The sequence below is a fragment of the Notothenia rossii genome (assembly GCF_949606895.1).
Source record: "Notothenia rossii genome assembly, chromosome: 1".
Taxonomy (NCBI): Eukaryota; Metazoa; Chordata; class Actinopteri; order Perciformes; family Nototheniidae; genus Notothenia; species Notothenia rossii.
Window position 1 is genome coordinate 27,300,619 of NC_136912.1, and position 22,629 is coordinate 27,323,247.

At 39.5% G+C, this 22,629-nt stretch overlaps 2 protein-coding genes across 7 annotated transcripts in view; both read right to left on the minus strand.

Moving 5' to 3' along the window:
- Nucleotides 1-117: 117 nt before the first annotated feature.
- pdcd4b (programmed cell death 4b) lies at nucleotides 118-7,760 on the minus strand. Of its 2 annotated transcripts, XM_079664724.1 has the most exons (12): nucleotides 7,615-7,760; nucleotides 7,067-7,156; nucleotides 6,404-6,718; nucleotides 5,023-5,117; nucleotides 4,533-4,646; nucleotides 4,175-4,396; nucleotides 2,266-2,363; nucleotides 1,870-1,984; nucleotides 1,228-1,335; nucleotides 978-1,088; nucleotides 735-874; nucleotides 118-629 (listed from the first exon to the last, which is right to left on the minus strand). In XM_079664724.1, the coding sequence occupies exons 2-12, from the start codon at nucleotides 7,104-7,106 to the stop codon at nucleotides 569-571; spliced, it is 1,419 nt and encodes a 472-aa protein (XP_079520850.1). In that variant the 5' UTR covers nucleotides 7,107-7,156; nucleotides 7,615-7,760; the 3' UTR covers nucleotides 118-568. The 2 variants fall into 2 exon arrangements, with proteins under 2 accessions (XP_079520850.1, XP_079520851.1); XM_079664725.1 differs by having other exon boundaries at nucleotides 7,067-7,665.
- Nucleotides 7,761-8,281: 521 nt separating this feature from the next.
- Nucleotides 8,282-22,629, minus strand: part of rbm20 (RNA binding motif protein 20) — a 50,973-nt gene continuing 36,625 nt past the window's right edge. For all 5 annotated transcript variants that reach the window (XM_079669335.1, XM_079669332.1, XM_079669333.1 and 2 more), the window contains 10 exons: nucleotides 22,230-22,330; nucleotides 16,040-16,168; nucleotides 15,398-15,529; nucleotides 15,228-15,307; nucleotides 13,615-14,317; nucleotides 13,428-13,514; nucleotides 12,751-13,309; nucleotides 12,140-12,205; nucleotides 10,681-10,802; nucleotides 8,282-9,266 (listed from right to left, as the gene is read on the minus strand). In XM_079669335.1, coding sequence (XP_079525461.1) covers nucleotides 9,198-9,266; nucleotides 10,681-10,802; nucleotides 12,140-12,205; nucleotides 12,751-13,309; nucleotides 13,428-13,514; nucleotides 13,615-14,317; nucleotides 15,228-15,307; nucleotides 15,398-15,529; nucleotides 16,040-16,168; nucleotides 22,230-22,330 — 2,048 coding nt within the window. In that variant the 3' untranslated portion in view covers nucleotides 8,282-9,197. The remainder of the gene's footprint in view (nucleotides 9,267-10,680; nucleotides 10,803-12,139; nucleotides 12,206-12,750; nucleotides 13,310-13,427; nucleotides 13,515-13,614; nucleotides 14,318-15,227; nucleotides 15,308-15,397; nucleotides 15,530-16,039; nucleotides 16,169-22,229; nucleotides 22,331-22,629) is intronic.

The following is a 22,629-nucleotide window of genomic DNA, read 5'->3' on the forward strand; positions in this document are numbered from 1 at the left end:
TTTTGTGAAGTTATTTCACTGTTATTTGTTTTTGAAATGTACTCGTGTCTTGATACCTTCAATTAAAAACATCTTTGTGTGATTGAAAGGGTAGAAAGAAAAAGCCAACACAGCATAGAAACAGCAGCTAAATAGGGAGACAGTATTGCATTTTACCAACGTGCTCCCCTTTCTTTATTTTTTGAATACCCTTTTATAAAGCTTTTGACACAAACCAGTCATCTTTGTACAAACACTGCTTTCTACAAAACACAAAAGGAGTGGCAGTGAACTTATAAGAAAATACTGTACAAAACAACATGGAATGACTGACACTGCAAGGTGTGGCACTTTAAGGGTTAGCTTATGTAAATGTTTGTATTGAAACACCTTGAAGACAGTGCTCTACTTCAGGGTCAATCAAAAGTGCAGTCGTTTTTTTAAACACCCCACCTCAATTTCAGAAATGTACATTATTTTGACTGTTAGAAGGGAACAATTCACACCCAACTATTTGGGAAAATATGCACGTAAAAAAGGTAGCTCTATCCTCCGCTTTTCAGGACATACGGCACATGGAAATGGCTCCTCAGTAACTTTCGTGTTTCACAACACCACCATCTCCCTCGCTGACAAATCTCTTCCGGCCTCTGACAAAAGACAAAAATAATCAACATTCAGTTATAATTTCTCTATTTTAAACAGGAGAAAAGTTTTAAGTGTGTGTCTGAGAAAAAACAATAGGCTGCACTTACCGACAGGGACAAAGATCTCTTAACTTTACATCAATGATTCCCATAACGAAGCTCTTATCAACAAATTGCTCCAGGATGTAGTATGCGCGAGGGACATCAATGTTGATTTCAGCAATGTCCATATAAACTCTTTCAAAGCCCTAAGAAAAAAATACACTATTTAAAACAGCATCTTCCAAGGATAGCAAACAATGAGCTGCTACATGGTGCAGTGCATCACCCAGACACCAGGTGGCGCCTTACCCTTCTCATTTGGTCCACAGTGATGACGGAGGAAGCAGAGAGAGACTTGAGAAGCTGCAGAACCATTCTCAATGTTTTCTCTCCTTTGGACTCCAACACCAACACTATCGCCTGAGAAAAATAAAAGTATCCACAGCCATGCATTAGTACTAAAAACATTGGCTAATATCCTATATGCTCGTGATAGGTGATGCTTTAAGGACAGACTGAATGTGGGCTGTTCTGTCTAGAACTAAAGCAAAGTGTTTACCTCATAGACAAACTCATGGTGGAAATGTGGGACCTCCAGATCCCTCAGGCACCTCTCAGCCTCCTTACTGTCCCCAGACAGGATGTACTCCTTCAGCAGCAGGTTCACCTGACAGGACAGAGGAGAGGACATTATTTATAACTCAAATTATGTTTTAAACAAAAAAGCAATCAGTCGTTATTGTAAGGAATTCTTGGACTTTATTTTGTGATAAGGCTCTGTTGGAAAAATAGATGTTCATGAAGCGGATATCACACCTACTTTTCTTAGAAATACCCATCTCAACAGAAAGTAATACTGACATCTACATCAAGAGTGTTTAAAATGTATTATTGTGTCTTCTTGAGCATTTGAAAAAAAGACCATGTTCTTTTTTAGTAACAGGGATTCACATTGACATGTTAGGGCGGAAATATTTGCGAAAAATTGTTAAATTAAGAGTTCTTTGGAATAAATGAAGAGTGAGCATTTTCAACTGTGTGCTACTTTTCACCTGGCCATCAATACGTCTTTCTTATACTGTATATGTTGCCCTCGTCACTGTGGTGAAGTTACCAAACCATTTAAAGCTTTATAACAGAAAATGTTTACTTTCCCATACAGAAAATGTCCATCATCTGTGTGGTTGCTTTTGTAATGTACCTCTTTGATAAGCTGTATGACAGGCCTCTGGCCCCCGCCGGCCCCCCACTGGTTGTCTATGCGTAGGCCCCCCCTACTCATCTTCAGCAGCACTGCTGCCCGGTCGAGTGATGCTCTGCAAGACAAAAAAAGTTGTTTGGGCCGAGTTGTCACACTGCCTTTCATTCTTTACTGTCCCACTTCTCCAATCTGCTCATGATCACACTGTTCTCCACTTGTATACAAAAACGCAAACAGAGAAGCTTTACCAGATCACATTGTTGTTTTACTGAAAAACACGTTGGGTACGACTTGATTCCTTTATGTGATCTAGAACTGTTTGAAACCCTGACATAATGTTGCAGGATTTCCATGATAAAAAGAGAAAAGTTACTCATGGCAGTTACAATCACATACCTTGTGTATTGACAGTCAACTCTGCCTTTGAAGCCCTCGATGTAACTCTTGGATAATATGTTGTCGCTCACAGCACGTGCAATGAATTGGCCCACCAACTGGAGAATTAACACAAAAGGGAAGTGTGTTAACAAAACAAAACAAATTTCAAGGCAACATGTTAAAAAAGGCTATTTATAGAGAACTGTTATTCTGTTAAAGCATTTCCCCTTTAATGTGAGTAAGGCAAAAGGTGACAGATAAAGACTGTAGATTAAAGTAATGCACTTCGTGTTCACATATGACTGACCCTTGTACAGGAAGTGTTCAAGAACAAAGTGAGGAGCGAACATTTTGTTCAGAAAGACACTTCTGTTTGAATGGCTCACTATTTTAGTCTGCAAGTCATATTTAAAAATCATTGATTATTTTAGTTTTATTTACTTACTTAAGTACATATGTCGTTCTACCACAGTAAATATAAAACAGCTTTGTTGCATGGGAAAGCAGGACATTTTATTCACAATGACTTCTTTAATAAAAGTGAAAAAATGTTGTTACTCATTGTTTGACCAAAATCCCTAAATACTTTCATTTTGAAGAACTAGGGGTCCAACAAAAACATGCCATGCTCGATGACTGGCAGTCACGCGTACATGTTTGTTTACAGTAGTGCGAGCGCATGATTCGGGGAAACGAAAGAGCTGTCTTTGCTCTTCTGGCCACCACTAAGCCTACGCTCATCACTGATCATTGTTCCCTTTCAAACAAGAGGCAGCTCAGTCTCCTTTGACCCGTGGCTGTGGCTAGACTGGCAGGCACATGAGGAGAAAGAGAGGAGTGTGAAGTGTGTGTGTGTGTGTGAGTGTGAAACCGAGAAAGAGAGTGAAAGGGGTGAAGGGAAGGAGGTTGGGGGCAGGGCAGAGACATAATGCCCCCTTAAACCCACAGAGGAGGGACAGAAATGACGAGTGAGCCCCAATGAGACGGTGACAGGAGGGGTTGGGCGACCAATAACCCTTTGCCGTCCTATGCTGAGCTTGCATTTTGCGAGCGCAGACAGACAATGGACAGAGATCTCATGTCTATGCAACACACACACACACACACACACACACACACACACACACACACACACACACACACACACACACACACACACACACACACACACACACACACACACACACACACACACACACACACACACACACACACACACACACACACACACACACACACACACACACACACACACACACACACACACACACACACACACACACACACACACACACACACACACACACACACACACACACACACACACACACACACACACACACCATTTGAAAAAGGTAGTGCAACAAGCATTTGATATATATGGTGGTCTATATCACCCCTTGCTGCTAAATACCAATCAACTATGTGCAATATGCGTTATATGTGCAATATATATGCCGTTAATAACTGTGTAATTTATAACTGGCTGCTAAATCCCTAGAACCGTTACAAGGTGTGTTTTTTTGCATTTTGTATCTTGTAAATTGGGTAACTTGCTGCAGTTAAATACCATCATACTATGTGCAATATGTGCTATATGTGCAATATATACATTATATACATATGCCATTAATAACTGTGTAATATATACCTGGCTGCTAAATCCTAAGAACTGTTACAGGATTTGTGTTTTGGAAAGTATTTTTATTTTACTTTTATTTTTTATATTATATGTTTTATTATATCATAACTTAGTACTTTTTTCTTAACATAGGTAACATTAAGCTGTCTGTGGCTCTTTCCTGCTGTAACGATGCAAATGTCCCCTCTGCGGGACTAATAAAGGTATTCTGATTCTGATAAATGGCTCATTGAGCTACATACTGTATGTACAAACGCGTATCTCTTAACCCCTCAGAAGGCTCACCTGCGGGGCTCCGGGTGTGTCCAGCACCAGATCAGGCAGCTGTTGGAGCAGTTTGTCGAAGGAGTTCTCCATGTCGCTGTGAGACAGCACCGGCCCACACAGGTCGGCCAGCAGCTTGGAGGTGAGCTCCCGCTGGCTGGCCTTGGCCTCCAGGGCCAGCGACACGGCCAGCGAAGGAACCTCGCTCCGCATGGGACCCAGGTTCAGTCCGGCAAGCATCTCCTGGAGGGGGAGAGGGACGTCAGCAAGGCAGGGGCTTCAAGGTTGTGTTAATGTCAATTCTTGTTATTCTTAGAGGACTGTTTATGTACACTCTTTGAGCACATTTTACCTACAGGTGGTTTCTCTGCACACTTACCGCTACTTCATTCGTGTCTCCATGTTCAAAGTACTCTTGCACTATAGGGGTGACCGTCTTCTGGAAGTCCTTCTCCTCCAGCGGGGGAACCACAGTCTCATACACACAGTTTTCCTGACCAAATACAGATACATTGCCAGTTAAATGTTTCAAATATGAAATAAGGATGACCTGCCAAGTATGCTGACAATTGTTATCATGCATTAACATTTACTTCAGTTTTGAGTATTTAAATGATTATTTTATCCACAAAAACAGAAAGATTTGGAAAGCGTACACTATCATGCATGTTAGCACAGATACATCACAAACTGCGGCTTCAAAAATTACCCCATAACAACAAATTCTCAATAAAATAAAAACGCACAATTTCTTTCTTTTTGTTTTGCAGGACTGTGAATTGGATTACATTGGATTTAACAAGTTATCAGACTATTCCAAACGTGACATTGATTAGGAAAATGTACAATATCAACGCCTGCATCAGTACCTGAGCTTCGTCGTAGTTGGGGTCTCTCTGATCAACCACCTCCCGTCCATAAACTTCCCCAGATCGGCCCCAAACACCTTTTCCTCCGGCCCCTCCTGTGGACAAAGATCGGTGATAATGTTAGACATGAAACATCTGTATGCGTACATGCACTAAAACCTATATCTAAAAAATGTTAACCCAAGGACCAACCATGTGTTGAAATAATCCCTCCATCTGGGCAGGTGATGCCTTTTTATGTGTTACACAAAGAAACATGCAAAATCTTAGGTCAGCACAAACAGATCGAAGACAGTTCAAGATGTACCAGAAGCTTGTGTGCTTTAAAACCGCTATTCGTTCAAAATGTGGCATATGAAATGCCACTATATTTAGCACAGCCCACACTGGTTTTGAAAATCGGCTCTACTTGTGCACTAAGACATGGCAGATGCCAGTTTGCTTTCGCCAACAAATTCTGCACATGGGGTGCAATAACAGGATTCCACTGGCGTACCAGTTCTGTTATGAAACCAGAAGAACCAACAGACATCATGCCAAGAGAAACTACACTTGCTATAGTTCCACTGCCCATCAGGAAGAAAGCGAATAGACTAAACTGTCCTGCAGACAAAGAAGTGGGCATTGCATGCTTTCAACACGGAGTGAGGACGCACAGTGTGAGACAGCTGGACTATCAAAAGATTTTGGCACTTACTAAATTCTGTTCTGCTTATACATTGTGATGTTACTTCTAGAATATGGTCAAATGTAAGGTAGTTTAGAGCAGCCATCTTTAGTTTGATGAATATATTGGATAAACAAAGTAAGTCATTATGCAACATCAGGTAAATACTTCAGTAGGGTCCCCCATTACTAGACAGTGCACAAAGACACTTAGCAATCTCATACAGTGGGCCATCAACCTTATAAATGTCACTTTATAATAAACTGTTCAAATAAAAGCCAGCTGTCTCTGTACACAATCATGGCAGTCTAAAAGGTTTTATACACATCCAATGACATACCAATAATAATAACAGGAATCTTCTGTTACACTAAAACAAAGGTTACCATGTTACTTCTATACTAAGTATTGCAGAGCAGCCGGTAAAAAAAAAACGTACTTTTAAATCGGCGTGACCTTTTTAAAACCACCAAGCCATTTGTGTACATGCTAATTAGTTTATGGCTCATAGATGAATGCCAACAGATGATAACAAGTAGTTCACACAGTGATGATGATGATGCCGCCCCCCCATGTAGAACTGCAACACCAAAGGCACTTTTATTCACTTTTAGTATCCTGTGTAAATGACCAGCAAAAGGTTATTCTTTGAAAAAAAGAGAAACTGAGACATTTGATCTATTTAGCAGCACCACATCACCATTTCCTACATACCTTTCTTTGGCAGGCCTCTGCCCTTGCCCAGTCGGGACTTCCTGTCCAGCAGCTTGCTCTTGGGGCTGGTGGGGGCCACAGAGGTTCCCCGGACAACTTCCCCATTATCGCTGAGAGAGTCCCCCCGGCCTGAGTCCCTGGAGGAGTTCTTCCTCAATCTCCGCTTGGCCTTCGCCTTGAGACGTGCTTCGTGGATGCTGTTGCTCGACGAGGTCAACCAGTTGCCATTTATCTCATTTTTTATGTTTTTGTTGACAACCAACCCCGCATTGTCTTCTTCTCCAGATAAAAAAGAGTCACTCAGGTCATCTGCCTCTGTTGGATTTCAAGGAAAATATGGGGTAAAGTTAATGTTAATAACATATGAGAAAGTGGATCTCAAGCTGAAATACATTTGATTCTTTCTTGTTTTACATTCCTAGGGGTCATGTGCATACACAATATACTCAGGAAAAGACGCTTAATATTCAAACTTATGTATTGTAGTCAACTTTTATCTGCTGACACTCACAATATGTAGGATGAGCGACAACATGCAATCTATGCCAAAACCTGCAGGCAGTGCAAGAAAAATACGCACTAAAACCCACTTCCGCACGAAAAAGCCCCATTGCCCCATCTCAGACACAGCGGATGAGGCATTTTAATCGTCGTCACACTCACCAATGGGGTTTGCGTTGAGCCAGGCCTCGCAGTCAGTCATATTTTACAATAGAAAAGAGATTTTGCAGAAGAATAACGTGCAAATGATACCTGCAACGTATAACAATACACATCATTGTTATATGCAGAAAATAGTTATAACATGCCCAGACATGTTGCAAGGCAGCAGCCTCCCCTCCCCCGTTCATTCAAAGTCACTGTTGACAAACAATGGCTAGCGTTGCGCTAGCTTCAATGTTGCCTGTCATGATAAAGAGCTGCGTCAAAAGACTCCCGAGTATCTGACTACTCAAATACAACTATTACCACTCAAACATTATATGCTAATCAGCAGTTAAGACTTTATTTAATGTTCGTTTATATCGCTGATTCGACGCTGTTGTTGTATCGGCAGTAAAAGACAATATCTAACTAACGTCAACTGTCCTTTAGCTTGCGACAGCGATAACAAATACCTGTATCCTTCATGACCATGACATATAAAATATGCATTTCAATCTCCTTTGATTTGTCGATCGAATATCTCAGAACAAATACAAATCACTGACCGTCTGTTGCGTCCAAGCCTCAAACTCTGACACAGAGCTTTCCTTTTGTTTTTGTTTTATCTACCCAGCAACGCAGGCACGGAGGGCTGTGTTTTCCTCTTCGGATTGGCTGGAGGTGTGTGGGCTTTTAAACATACAACCAATGGAAATGCAACACGGGATTTTCTTCAAGCATTTTCCGTGTTGTTTAAAAAGTGCTGCCCTCTAGATCTGGTGCTGCAGAACAGCTCTTACTATTTTTGGGACTGCAAAGTTCAGTGTTTTATAATGATGGCGAGGATGATATTGATGAGAAATTGAGAATTATGAGTTTTTAGGAAGTTACCAATTAAGTAACACTGGAAGAGGTTGAACCACAGCAAAGCTAGAGAAATGTAGTTTGGTTTACTATTTCAAATGACTTTAAGTAAAAAGACTAAATGAGTGACAACGACAATTAAAAAAAAAAAAACTATCAGGGTTGATGTTACCTTTCCAGAAAATCAAGAATATCAAACTAAGTTTAAAGATCTTAAGACTCACACATTTAGTTAAAGCACACCGATGGTTGTTCTGCCTCACCACTTGGAGGCACTCTTTTACAACTCCTTCACTCAAGTCTTAACCGTAGCTGATTCCCTGTTTTATGATGACAGTATACTACTATGCCTAAATAAATACAAAAATATGTTATATTCCACACAATTTATTCACGTTTTTCGCATCAAAAATCATATGAAAAGTTTGTCAAACAAAACAACACTATCATTGATGTCACAGGATCAGTATTCACAGTATACAAAAACAGAGTATGGCATGATAACCCTTTCTGAACAAGTCACGGTAAACATTGCATGATTGACTCTAATTAAACACATGGTCCAGTTTAAGGTCTCCGATATAAAGGCATTTACATATTTGGGCAAATATGACTGGGATTGTCTCATGATTTTCAACTCAAAATAAAACGTCACAAAAATAAATATATTATGATATAATATTTCGCAACATTATCAATCCAAATGGTTTACATTTTATTACCTTATTTACCATTGCGCTATTTGTGCGCAAACTGGCACCAAGACTCTTATATAAATACAAATGTAATGTTGTTTTCTAAGCTATACATTACAATCTATTAAACAGATACAACAAACCTGAGAATCAGTCTTAGTTTTTTAACTGAATAAAATATGACTTGCCACATATTTTAAGTCATTTAACAGATGTAAATGTTTAATCGTAGCTAACATTTAAACTCAGAAAATGGACTGAACATTTCCATTATTACAAATAAAAACATTTTATCACACACAATCCAATAAAGTAAGCTTTAAGGAAATGAATAAACCAAATCAAATCAAATTAAATATTGTAGCCTCACTTTACATTACACATCAGGTATGTACAAATTTGAGAGCACATGTGGGGCTGGGATTGTCAGTGCCATCAAACATATTTAGACATTCCTTCTCCCAAAATATCAAAACCAGTGCAATTGTCCACTTCCTCTGCAATTGTCCACTTCCTCTGCAATTGTCCACTTCCTCTGCAATTGTCCACTTGCTCTGCAACACACACACAAATCCTTCGACTGTGAGACGTCACTGTGTAGCGGAGGGTTCAGAAAGTAAGCCCGACAGACCGTCCTCTGCCAGCTGGGACAGGTACTTCTGTGAACCAGAGGAGAAATTACAATCCAAAATAAATATATATAAAAAATGTGGTAATGTTTTCCCCAAATTACAACCCAGACCAAAACATCCATATAGAGGCTCCACAGGGAGGAAATATAAAAAGCAGCGTCTTGCTAAATATCAGATTTATAGTCTGACAACCAGACAAGCTTTTTGGAAACCAGCATGTTGTATTTTACTAAACATTTTTAAAGTAAAATTAAACATTTAATAAAAATGGTTTTCAGTTTATTCATCTGAAGTGAATTGCAGTCAAGAATACTTTTGAAAGGATTTTCCGCATTTTAGTCTTTAAAATGAAGTATATGAATATAAAACCAGCAATCACCAGTCAGTAAAACTGCATCCGATAAGCTCGACTCAAATATCTGAGGATGGGAGCCTAGATTTATCGGAGGCGGCTTTTTTCTCATCTGTTTTTTTTTATTTTACTGCATTTAAATATTTGGGTGAAAAGCTGTGCTTAATGATGTGTTGGAGTTTAAATTGAATTAATAATAATGTATACAAAAAGTTACAAATATCTGTTAATTGATATGTTAAAGATGTCTTTAGATGAGTAAAGTAAAACAAGAATCCTATGGTAAAGAAGGACCAAAAATAATGTTAAACCATTTTAATAGCAGAACACAAACGGAGAATCTTGACGGACAGCACATGTGTTAAAAAAAAATGTTTTCCTCTTGGAATGTAATCCATCAAAGGTTTGAATCCCTGCTCTCCGGCTTGCCTCAGCTGTGCCGCTGGGATGAGAAACGCAAGAAGGCTCAGTGCTGAGTAATCAGAAACTTAATACAGTTTCAAGTTTACGTGCAATGTGTATGTTCTTTCGTGTGTATGTTCTATTTTCTGTGCTCATCCTAATGCCTTCAAGGCCTTTCTTTTGGATTAATCCGTTCATTTTCTTTTCAATTAAGTGTTAGGCTCGTATATTTTTTTTCTTGATTTAAAGAGTTAATCAATTATCAAAACTAACATTATTAGTTTCTTTGTATATTCATTGTTTTTTGCACTGCGGTTTTTAAAACACTATACTTGATTTAAGTAAGATCTATCCCCAAAATGTGACGATCATTGGAACGAAAAGGAAAACAAATAATGTAACATGTGCATATGCTGCATGCGTGTGACGTAATAACTCACCAACTCAACAACAGGTGGTGTAGTCTTTTGTAATCTTGTGAATTTTGCTACTAGACCACACTGACTTTGGACCACACCAGCAGTGTACAGTGTGGGCATACTTTCATTTTAGCAGACACTAACTCCAGCTGGTATAAAAGGTGCGACAGTATATGCACAGAAAATATACAACATATCTACATAAACACAATATGCTTGCTCGTATAATTCATGGACATTTAATTCATCACCAAAGTGCAGTGTGTACCTGGAGGTTCCTGTAGTGCACGGTGCTGCGGCAGTGTGTACTCTTGGCCGTCTCCTCACTGTTATAGAACAGTTCACAGAGCTCACAGTAGAAACCCATCCTCGGCACAATGAACTCCACTCCTGTTAGACAACAAACACAACTATAAGCTTCGTCTGAATTTATCAGCGTTTTGACATTTAAATGATATAGTTAAATAGTACTTTGCAACCGCATCATACAGGGATTCTGCAGGAAAAGTACAATTTAAGAACTTTTAAAGATTTTTAAGATCGTAGCGATTTAAATGTCATACCCATTTGTATTTTGTATACTATCAGAAGTATATTGGAAAATTAGAAGACCTTGAAAGAAAATGAATCCCGGAATTATTTAAGTACTAGAACACGTTAAATAGTACAATAGTGAAATATAACCGCAATCTAAGTCTAAATCTAGTTCAATGTAAAATATTAAGGAGTGCTTGTATAGCATAAAAACACGCTTCAGGGATGTGTTTGAGTAAATTCAATGAATAAACTTCATTTACCCTCTGGAATTCTTTTTTTTTGATGACCAACTTCATTATTTTTTGTTTAACAGAACTATGAACTAATACAATTGTACTTGAGAGAAAATGCACATTGACAATTGAATGTAAAACTTTTTAAGGATCACGGAAACTTTGAACAATGAACAGAGACCAATTATAGTAAAAAGGAAAGGATATTAATCTCTTACTTAATACTTCATATTTACGTTCACAGATAATACATAAAAACTATAAGTTCTACAACATCATTTTATAGCATGTTATTTTCACTCTGTCTGAGCACCAAAGTCTATTTGAACAAAACACATCTGACCGTGACAGTAAGTAAACAAAAACAAAATTGCAACAACAACAACAACCGGATGAGTCATCTTTGTTAAATTTGTCTCAGACGTGCTGTCGATGGATACAGTTTGCTCTGCACACACAAACAGAGACAGCCGCTCGTGAGTCTGTACTGCGGTCTGCTGCTGATACCCGGCTCCACGGCTTACGTAAGTCTCCATGCAGCAGGCCCAACGCTGGCCGTGTCATTCTAGCCGTAATGATAATATAAATACTCATCTCTCAGGGGTGCATTGCACAAACTGCTCACGGAAATAGGTCAGCAAGTGTCCAAGCAATTCCAATCAATTAGAGTGCTAATGCAACAGGTTGTCAGTGCACTTATTAGTTGGCTACATGATAAGAGTTTATCTTTAGGACTTAAACCAAAAGACTCAACGTAGGCTACTTGTCTCTGTGAAAATAAGTCAATACAGACCTGGGCGTAATCCAGCCAGAGTAATCCGAGACCTTAAACTTGACATTTCTGACAGATTAAATAAAGTCACCAAGGATTTCAAATAAAGTGCATACAGTTCTCATTTGCAGTGTATTTTTAAACATTCAAGTTCAAATCAGAGGAGTTATAAAACTTGTGCCTACCCAAAGGGATGCTGTGTTCACTGACAGCTTTGTCTTGCTCACGAGACGGCGAGGGAGCCTCAATATCTGTAAAAGGCATATTAATTATGAGAATGGCAGGACGCACAAAACATCACAAATTGTGCTTTTTGGGGGCGTGATCAGAGAGATCACAGTATTTTAGTTTAGGACACACAAATCCATTTTTCTTTCTTTTTCTTTAAAAACAATCTAATTTCTCATACCTCATATCTTACGTTCGATAAACTTGTCATTCACTTTTACATACACTCCTTTTTTTCATCACAGTGCTATATTTTTATCTCATCATACGTCTTATTGACATTGTATCGTTTTATGATGTGTAAATATTTGAAACTATTTCCTTTGGAAATAAAAAAGACTGGTTGCAACAATAACTCCTGTTTGGAGTATAATCTATAGTTGTGATAAAAACTGCAGCCTTGTGTGTGAACTAGAGACAACCGAAACATAAATACTTAAATGATTGATTCATTATTTGACAAACTCTCTCCTATTTAGACTCTAAAAACGTAAACCATCCCAAATCTGATCACTGGATCTCACTTTGTTCTGCTGTAAACATTTGGCTTCCCTTATCTGAAAAGTACCTTTTTTTAGAATGCCGTCCTTGTGATGAACCCCATTATTGATTTTTTCTGGGACCTTTCCTACTTCCACGTTTTTGCCATCTTCTGATACGTAAATAAGATTTTCCATCAGCTCCTCTGAAGGCCCACTGCGGGTCACTTTGTCCTCTAAACATGTCTCCTCCAGGGCAGCTTTGAACTCCTCACTGGGGAAGTCACTGAGGTCAGTGACTGGTAGCTCAGGAGGCGCTGCACTGAACATCTGCTCTTCAGGACTGCTTGCACTTATAACATCCCCTTGCTTTTTGTTCACAGATGTTTCTTCTGGATGTCCAATATCCCTGCTAGATGTTTCCTGCACCTCCAAGGAGGAGGGGGTAGGGGGTGGTATGCACTCCTCTGCTGCTTCTTCACCTGTAGGCTCTTGGGGGCGGGATACAAACTCTTCCAGCTCGGGAAGGTCGGGCTCAACTATGGAATCATCTTCTCCTCCAACTTCATCTACAGTGACCAGTTCCTCCATGTTCTTAGGGTACCAACAGTCTCCATCAGTATCATCTCCACTTTCCCACTCCTTCACCTTAGAGATTGGACCAAGAAAAGAGTTGATAATACTTCTATTCCAACTGAAGTAGAATTAACCTTCAAATTGCGGCATGAAGGAGTTTGAATGTGTAATAAATCAAATCATCACTTACAGTATTTCTTTCTTTACTACATTCTATCGTCTCTTTTGGCATGTCGCTTTGCTGAGGCGAAAACGATTTTTCTTTTGACTGGCATTCCTGGGAAAATAAATGATTAAGAAGGTAGAAGGATGTCCAATGTGAAGCAGTTTTACACACAACACTCTTACATATAGATATGATTCAAAAAGTTACTCACAGTATTTTCAGTAGCATTTTCTTTATCGTGTTTGTCTGTAGTGGTGTGCCTCCTGCTTGTCTTTTTGCCCCTGGCCCTGTCTGGTGAACCCGGCCTCTTGTCCTCTAGTGTTCTGCGAAGTGGCTCCTCAGTTATCTCAAACACAGAATGCCTCGATCTATTATGGTAGTCGCCTCCATCTCTCCTCTTGGGCTTTGTGTCGTGCCTCTGGTATGGAGGTCTAGGCGGCTTGTCTGACTTGTACATTTGTTCCTTCATGTAGATGTCATCCTCCATGTTCCTGTACGAGTTGAAAGACATGCCTTGAGGGCTGCCTCGCGGTTGCCAGTCTCTGTTGCCCCTGATCCCTTCACCTCCGCCGCCTCCTCGCTCATCTGCAGATCTCGAGCTGATATGATCCAAGGGTTTCTGGTAAACCTTCCGGCGGTCGGCTGCTCGTCCACTAGACCGATCATCATCCACGCTTCCCTCATTTCTCCATGGGTCTTCCCTTTCCCTGTCGTCCTCACCCCTTCTCAAGTGTGACGACCGATCCCAGGAACCCTGGCGGGGGCCCAGGCCATTACTGCCTCTTTCCGGACCCCTGCAGGATGCGCCCTGGGGGCTGTGGGCTGAGCTGCATGATGTAAAACTTGGACTGTGGGAATGAGGGCTGAGGGATCGGCTGATTGGGCTGCGGGAGCGCGCTCTCTCTGGGATGTAGCTGCAAGGAGATGATGGAAAGATTACATGGAGAAATCCCATAAATCTGCATTTTGTGTTGCTATACATATGTACAGTATATATATATCACACTAACTCAACTTAAAGTGGACCCATCATGCTATATTTGACAAATATATTGTAGGGCCATACCTATACAAAACATGTCTGTGAAGTTTTTTTTTCAAAATAACAAACAGATCACCCATTGTCATTGTCATTGTCATACTGCTCAAACCCCTCTTTTGAAGCCCTGTTAGAGAAAGGCAGATTTTGGGTCCTGAGCTTGAAAAAAAGAAAGAAGAGGAGGCGGAGCTAATGCCTGATCAGGATTCTACCGGAGATAAAGTTAAATTCGGTTGTGATAAAACGCCATCCTGTTTAAACCACGTCAAGGATTATTTCTGAAATAGTATGGAGCTCAAATGCTTTTTCTCTTGCAGGTTTATCACAAGGTGAGTTCTTTTTTTATGTCCTGCTTTTTAAACAGTACAGGTTAGCTCTGAGTGTTAGCGAGGCTTGCTAATGTAAAAAAAGTCGAGATTACGTCCAAAACACGTCAGGCATTGTTTCTGATGGCAACTTTCTGACTTTCTGTGGGTCCGCCACCAATTATTCCGGGATGACGTCAGCTCGGATGGAATCTGTATCCGCTCGTTGTACACCCGTTTTTAAAAGATTTGGGTACGGAGGAAAAGAGAGGGTTTTATATTCTGACGCTGCGTGAGTTCCCCGACGCACCGGGGACACATATTTATGAATAAAAGACATCACAAAGTGCATTTTGCATGATAGGTCCCCTTTAAGTTATAATCAGTGACATTTTCTACTCAATGATTTTGTATTTGCTCTTTTAGTGACTCTCAGTAAAAAGTATTCAAGATTAAGAGTCGAAAGAGAAGTGGCCTTACTGTTCGTGTTCTTGCATCTCATCCCTTTCCTGCTGAGAGGTGATGTCGTGGATGATTGTTTGAACATCTTTACCTGGTTTCTAAACAGAAAGGAAATTCACATTTTTACAATTTCTTATTTGGCAGCCTATAACTTGTGTTAGCTGTTTACTTTGTTCATTTAGTCTTACCTTGAGTTGCAGCTCCTTGTATCTCTTAGACATTCGTATGAGAAGTTTTTGATTGTTAATCGTAGCTGGAGTAAGTTGATAGTATTGAACCATGGCCTGAGCGGCTTCAACATATGCCATCTCAAGAAATGCCTGAAGGGAGAACAGAAAATTGCTCAAACAATATTCCATTATATAGTTGTACCCTGTACAAACCTGTTTAATATCTAGGATTTGAGACTGGATTCAAGCTAATGTTTGAAAATCATCATCACAAGTTAACACATTTCCACGCTATAATAAATCACCAGAACAGTTACTTAAGTGCCTGTAACCAATACCACGATTTTTGTTTAAATATGATAGGGGTAATATTAATGACGCGGCAGCAAGAGAGTGAGCTGTCATGTTCTGGTAGTTAAACTGCCAGTAAGATATGGCAAAATATATGATATCACACAACAGCTGCAGAAAAACTGTTGATAATCGCACATTGATACTTTGGTTATTGACAAAAATAATTTCAAATTTAAATATTTGTTCAACTATGTTTTTCTTACTCGACAGGAAAGAACTCTGTTGAAGCCCTGAGAGGTAAAACCTATAAATATGCATTGGTTTATATGAATAAGAAATTAACGATGAATAATAATGTTCTTGTACCTGATGGGTGGAGCGCATGAGGATGTAGTTGGTGACTTTGCCAAAGGGTATTCCCAGGTGGATGACATCATTCTCAGTGCAGCTGCCTTCAGGGAGGTTGCAGATGTGAACGACCCGCCCTATTGTTGCCTGTATGGGTGGAAATGGCTGCAATTAATGGGACATTTATAACCATACATCACACTGATCTCTGAAAAAAAATGTATTGAACATCTGAAAATAACTGTTGTTCAACTGCAGTTCATCTATTGGCCACGTATGGCTTGCTCCAAAAGCATGAAATTCCCAGTGTTAAAACGCAGTGTCTGGCTCACGTCTCTTAGTGCATGTCTGCAAACCATTTGGAGCTGAATCTGACTAGAAGACTATCACCATCAGCGTTTCTGTTGTTTCCCCGGCTCACACTGCAAGGAATCTGGGTGTGACACTGGATGACCAACTGTCCTTTACTGCAAACATCATTGCTACAACCCACTCCTGCGGATACACTCTCTACAACATCAGAAATATACTTTGCCTACTGACCCAGAAGGCAGCGCAGGTTCTGGTCCAGGCTCTTTTCATCTCACGCCTTGATTACTGCAACTCACTCCTGGCTGGCCTACATGCAAGTGCCATTCGATCCCTGCAGATCCTCCAACATACAGTAGCCAGACAGGTCTCTAATCTACCTAAGTTCTCTCATTCATACCAGCCAGTCACTGCTCTCGCATCGGGCAGTTCTACCCCGCAAGTAGGACGCTAGTACCCCTCCAGAAAAACACGGTTGTTTTCTATCCTGGCTTCAATATGTCCAAACAAGCTGCTCCTTCATATTATGACGGCTGATAGTCTACATATCTTGCGTCACAGACTGAAAACCAACCTGTCACGACTGCTCATTGGCCATTAAAAGCTGACACAAAAACTGTGTAGTATTAAAAAAAGGTTTGGAACTAATGAGCCACTAACAGCCCCTGCCGGGCCTTGTCATGCCCTAGCTCCACCCTCTCAACCAAATATGGTGACTTCTTGCTCTGAAAAACAAAACAATATGACTACATCCAACATCTCAAACTAGAGGCTTCAAAACAGGAGCCCAAAACCCAATGGTTGATGTCACAGTGACCAAATCCACTTCTTAATATGGATAACACTTTACAGTCAAAAAAGTATACATATAAAATTGTATATGTGATCTCTCAACAATCTTTGTATTACATCAGAATGATCAGACTGTAAGAAATAAATCTGTCTAACATCAATGTAACACTATCACACAGTATGTCATGTCATTTTCCCTCCTTGATGCAACCCATCTCATTTCATCTATTAATAGTTCCTTGGCAGTAGTGCAGTGGCGATAATGGAAGTATACTTGTTTGGATTTAGAGACTTGTCAGCTGACAGGCCCCAGACATTTCACACATTTGATACAAATCCCTCATGGCTGCCAACTATAGCGACCTGCATAGCTTTTTAACTTAAAGGAGAGTGACTAAATTAGATGGTAAAACTGATACAGACCCATTTGGATATAGATATGTTATATCACTATTTGTGCCTTATTATTTACTCTTAAACTATATATTTTATATTCTATAAGGAAGACAATGTTAAGATTTTATAGTCTTGCTTTCCTTGTGTGCGAAGATCTTATTAAGGTAATAGATAATGTAGAGAACTACATGGCAGGGACTGTGGATGTTGTGGAGAGGAAGACTGAGGTCCATCATGCATTGTAAGCATGCTAATAGTGGTTGTTTCACCGCTCCTATTAGTTTTGCTAGATCATTTACCTACAAAATTACTAACTTTAAAAATGAAAAGACAAGTACCACCTACTGTTTATTTATCATCTAACTAACCGGCGCACATACCGCTTGACACTTTGTGTTCCTCTAACATCATAGCTATAAGAGGTTGTAAATTCAGCATGTCATGTCTAGGAGTCTGATTTCTGCAACCATTGAGCTGCAACTGCATGTTTTGCAGTGCCCCTCCTCCTCCTCCGCTTCCTGCTTCTCCAGCTCACAGAGCTGACTGACAGTTCCATGTGTGTGTCAGACTGGGGTCCTAACTCGGACCAGCGACCAGAGTCTCTGTTTTTATAGGGAACTTGTTCAGGGAAAACCCAACACCAACATAAACTTCACACTGGGTCCAATGGCTGTAAAGTGTAGAATGTATAAAGGGGAGGAGAAGTCACTTTACTATGCATGTTGGAACATAATCAGTGTGTCAGTATTCAAAACATACATGAAGCGCTGATCACATATAGTCTATCAATAACATGTGATTTTATCTGAGAGAAACCTGATAACAGAGTACTCCGACTTTTATTTAAAAGGTTACTTTTTTCACAAGTAGGCAACCATACCCATGGGTTTTGGACGTCCCCTTAACTAAGAATGTTTTGGGATAAAGAATGTGAGGCCCTTAATGAAGTGTTCCTCCAACATGTCACACTAAGGTGGCACTACTAGGAGTCATAACATAGGGCTTCGAGGTAACAGCTAGGAAATATCTTTTGCAAATATTGCTTTTGCTAAGTGGCTTAAACCAGACAATACAATTGTTGGACTGAAAAGGTGTGGACAATCTATCAGATGGAACAAATGTTCAGATTCTCTGAGAATCCAGACATAAATATTTTTTTAAAAGATGGAGTCCTGCAATTACTGTGCTGATCCGGTAAGTTGGTTTCACCACACCTTCTGAACTATTTCAGTGTGTCAACTTCCCAATCGAGGTGTATCTGGCGGCGGTGGCCTGCACATTCACACACTTACATGGGAGTATTATCTGTATTCTTTCCTTTAATGTTATCTTTCTTTGTATCGGCTTTGTGGATACAGCTGAATGGAAATGGAAAAAATAGTTGACAAAAGATTGAATATGTTCTCGAATAGAACTGTAACTGAAATAAAAACGTTAAAACGTTAAAAATACTTTAAGCTCATGACACAATACTACACATTTGAGAAAGTCTTGATTTTTGGAAAGTTCTCTTTTTTTTACATAAATCATGAAAAGCCATATTGCCAATCAACCCCAATACGACCCAATCAAAACAGGATCTGGATGAGCCAGATAATTGAATTACTGAGCCACAAATGAATAGCTTCTGGCCAGCGAGCTGACATCAGCAGCTTCAGATGATGAGTGATAATTCCATTAGCAGCTCTGTGCCACGACCAAGAACACACAAAGGTCAGTGCAGGTTGGGCTCAATAAACACATCCAGAAATAGGCTGTTTATGTCTTTTGAATATTAGAGAGAATAAAAGGCTCTCTGACAGCACTCACTTATGTCTGACCTGTAAAATGTCGTCTGTGTCTGAAAGCTCAGACAGTTTGAACACAGGCTCATGCGTAGAACGGTAGCGGTTTCAGTTAACAGAGGCCGAGGGCTATGCCATGTCACTGCCTACTCTCAAGGAGACACTACACACTCTGCAGGGGACTATAAATGGTTTAAATTGCAGTATAGACTTTTAACATTAAATAAATAAAAGTAATGACAACTTTGGTTGAAACACCTTATCAAAACAATGTCACATCTTTAGGCCTTAATTCACACATACAAAACAGGTTATAAACTAAAATTCCCCAAAACATTAAAGAACACTGCTACAGATATAAATAAATAAGAGTAAACATAGTCAGTCATACTGAGGCCAATTTGCCAAGTCGGCTCTACAATAAATATATTTTAATCGAGCTTAAATTCTGAAGTTAAAGGTAGGGTAGGTAAGAATGGAGAAACCAGCGTAATGAGAGCCAATCTGCACCGCCCGACCCACAGAAAATAGTCATTATAAACTAACAGGATCCGACCCGTAATTCATCAACATTAAGCATTTCAGTGCCATTGTGATACATTTGGACTGAGTTGAAAAGTTTTCTGTTTCTACTTTAACATTGAGTGAAGTATAGCTTGTTCATTTAACAAATTAGCTTCATAACACATTTACATTTTTACATTTGAGTTGTCATTGTAAAAATCCATGGTATTTTACTTGTTCATATTTCTGCAGAAATCTACTTTACACTACAGTCAATAGAGGTGAAGCTCTCAACACCATGACATACTGAACTAGAGCTAAATGGTGTAAAGATAACGACCATATCGCACTGCACTGCTTTACTCCTTACACTGAGAGCGTGTTGACTGACATTAGATGGAATCTCTAATAAAGACATGTTTGTTTATTTGTACAAAGGAAGATCCATGTTGGAGGATCCAGGGAGATAGTCAGTCTGGTTTCACAGTTTCTCCCCACGTTCCTGTGTGAGCTGCTCGCACGCCAATCCCTCAGATAGCTTTACTAGTCTCTCACCAGTCTGAAATGTTACACCGCTGCCTGGGGGTGTGACCCATGGGTCTTAAGGTCTGTGCTCCTCACAGCAGTTAGCTCTAATCCCTTGTTTATCTCAGCTTGAGTTCCCTTATCACGTAAAGCTACTGTGTTATTTCAAGGTGGGATGCTGGAAACTCCAGTCGTGGGCTGTTGTGCATCTGGTATGTTTGTATGGGCGAGTTTTTCTGTACAGGATGTAGACTCTGGTAGTATCGTTAGATCACAGATAACCTATTGATTATTTTCAATTAAAAGTTTGGAGTCTTAAGTTTTGAATATCCAAACATACACGTATTAAACCTCTGAACAAAACTTCACAAATTAAAACTGCATGTGGTTGTGTGTGTGCATTTGTGCTCTGAGTTCACCACAGGGTTTAAAGCCAGTAAATCCCCACCTGTTCTGCTTCGACAGGTGTGTGTTTATAGCAACCAACATTAGCTCATGTAGCACAGCCTTCACATATTTCCCCACTCATACAATAAAAACCCATTGTTATTAACCAACCTTTGAGGCATATGACTTTCACACTACTGATGTTAGGCTCCTTTTAAATTGGCTCCCCGGACAATGAAGAGAAGAACAAATGGCTGAAAAAAAAAAGTCATGCACGTTTGTGGGAACTGAAGAGGGGGTTTGACAGTGGAAGAGATGTTGTTTAACAAAATGCAATTCCGTATTCTCAGATATCCCTTAGTGCCCGAGTATTTTAATAATTGTCTTTACTATAATAATATTTTACTATAAACTACTATCTTTTTATTTTAGTTTCTTATGTCATATGTACAAATGCATGTGATATGTATGTACAATATTTGTATGCCTTTTAGATTTCTGAGAAAATCCCAAAATGTGTCCAAAGACATCATATACATCAGGTTGAAATATACACCGGAAATCATGTGAAAATGTTATGAAATATTAATTAATTTGAATTATTTGTAATGCAACATTAAAATTGCCCAAATTGTTTATACTGTGACTTTATTAAAAACGGAATGACTTTTGTAAGAGGTTGCTATATAAACCATAATGTACATTGACTACACTGTGTATCTCTGTTAAATATAACACGAATCCCCTCTGACAGAGCTCATTTTCACCTCGCTTATTATCTGCACTGTGCTTTCCAAGAGACCTGCCTTTGTGATGGTTGTCTATGAACAGCTGCAGGTTTTCAACCTCAGTCGAGAGCCAACACTTTTGGCCAGGAAAACTGAGTGTAGCGCATCAAGTGCTGCTATATAAACTCTGAGAAATACTGATATTTATTATAAGCCAAAGTCAAGTTGAGGCGATACCATATCTTCCTCTAAAGTAAGCTTTTATTTCATATTATGTCATATATCATGGGCTAGATAATCGTACATTTCCATACATAGTTTCCAGCCACCATTTTAATGACACACTTTACCAGGCTATAGAGTTGTCAAGCCCAGACAAAGCCTTCTGTCGCCCCAGCAGTTGTCAACAAGAGGATCTGTGTCAATTCATTAAGCAAAAACCTTCTGGTTTCATTCATCACACACCTTATACACCATTTAAAGTATTTAAAAAAACATGGAAGAGCGTAATCGTATTCAGCAATGAAGAGATACTAACATATAGTATTACTCGGCACAACCCCCCTTCCCTCCATGATGTGTTATAAAAGTAGTCATTAATTTTAAGTGAAATATTAATCTTTAATCATTTTGAACATTTCCATGAAACATGATATAATTGGATGTGGCTGGATTCGTGTTGAAGGATTACAGCTGTTCCTTATTATTTCCTGTCACAACATTTGATTTATATGTCTAGGGCAAACTCTAATAATCCTGCAAAAATAACATAGTTTGTCTGACCTTTGACTCTGGCTGATGCGAGGAAAATCCCGTGTCTGACGTGGGATAAGTCTTCATGGCTGCAGCAGGCAAGTATGATGCATTAGCTCCAGTGGATACATCTGTGGAAACCATTAAATTCAAAATTGTCTGCATCAGTCATCAAGTGCTCGATAAAGTTACATTTGTTGACTTCAAAGCTCCATTTTATAAATATTACCCACAAAGTGTATAATTTGAAATCATTATTAGACATGGTTGCTTTCTAGTTGTTCAATTTGTACTATTAAGGAACTAGAAAGCACTAGGTTGGAATAACAGAACTCAAAACATGCCAAATAGCTAACAACTGACATCCAAGAATATTTGCTTTACTATATGGACGATAAAGACAATGTCTTTGGTATTGTTGGTCTTTACA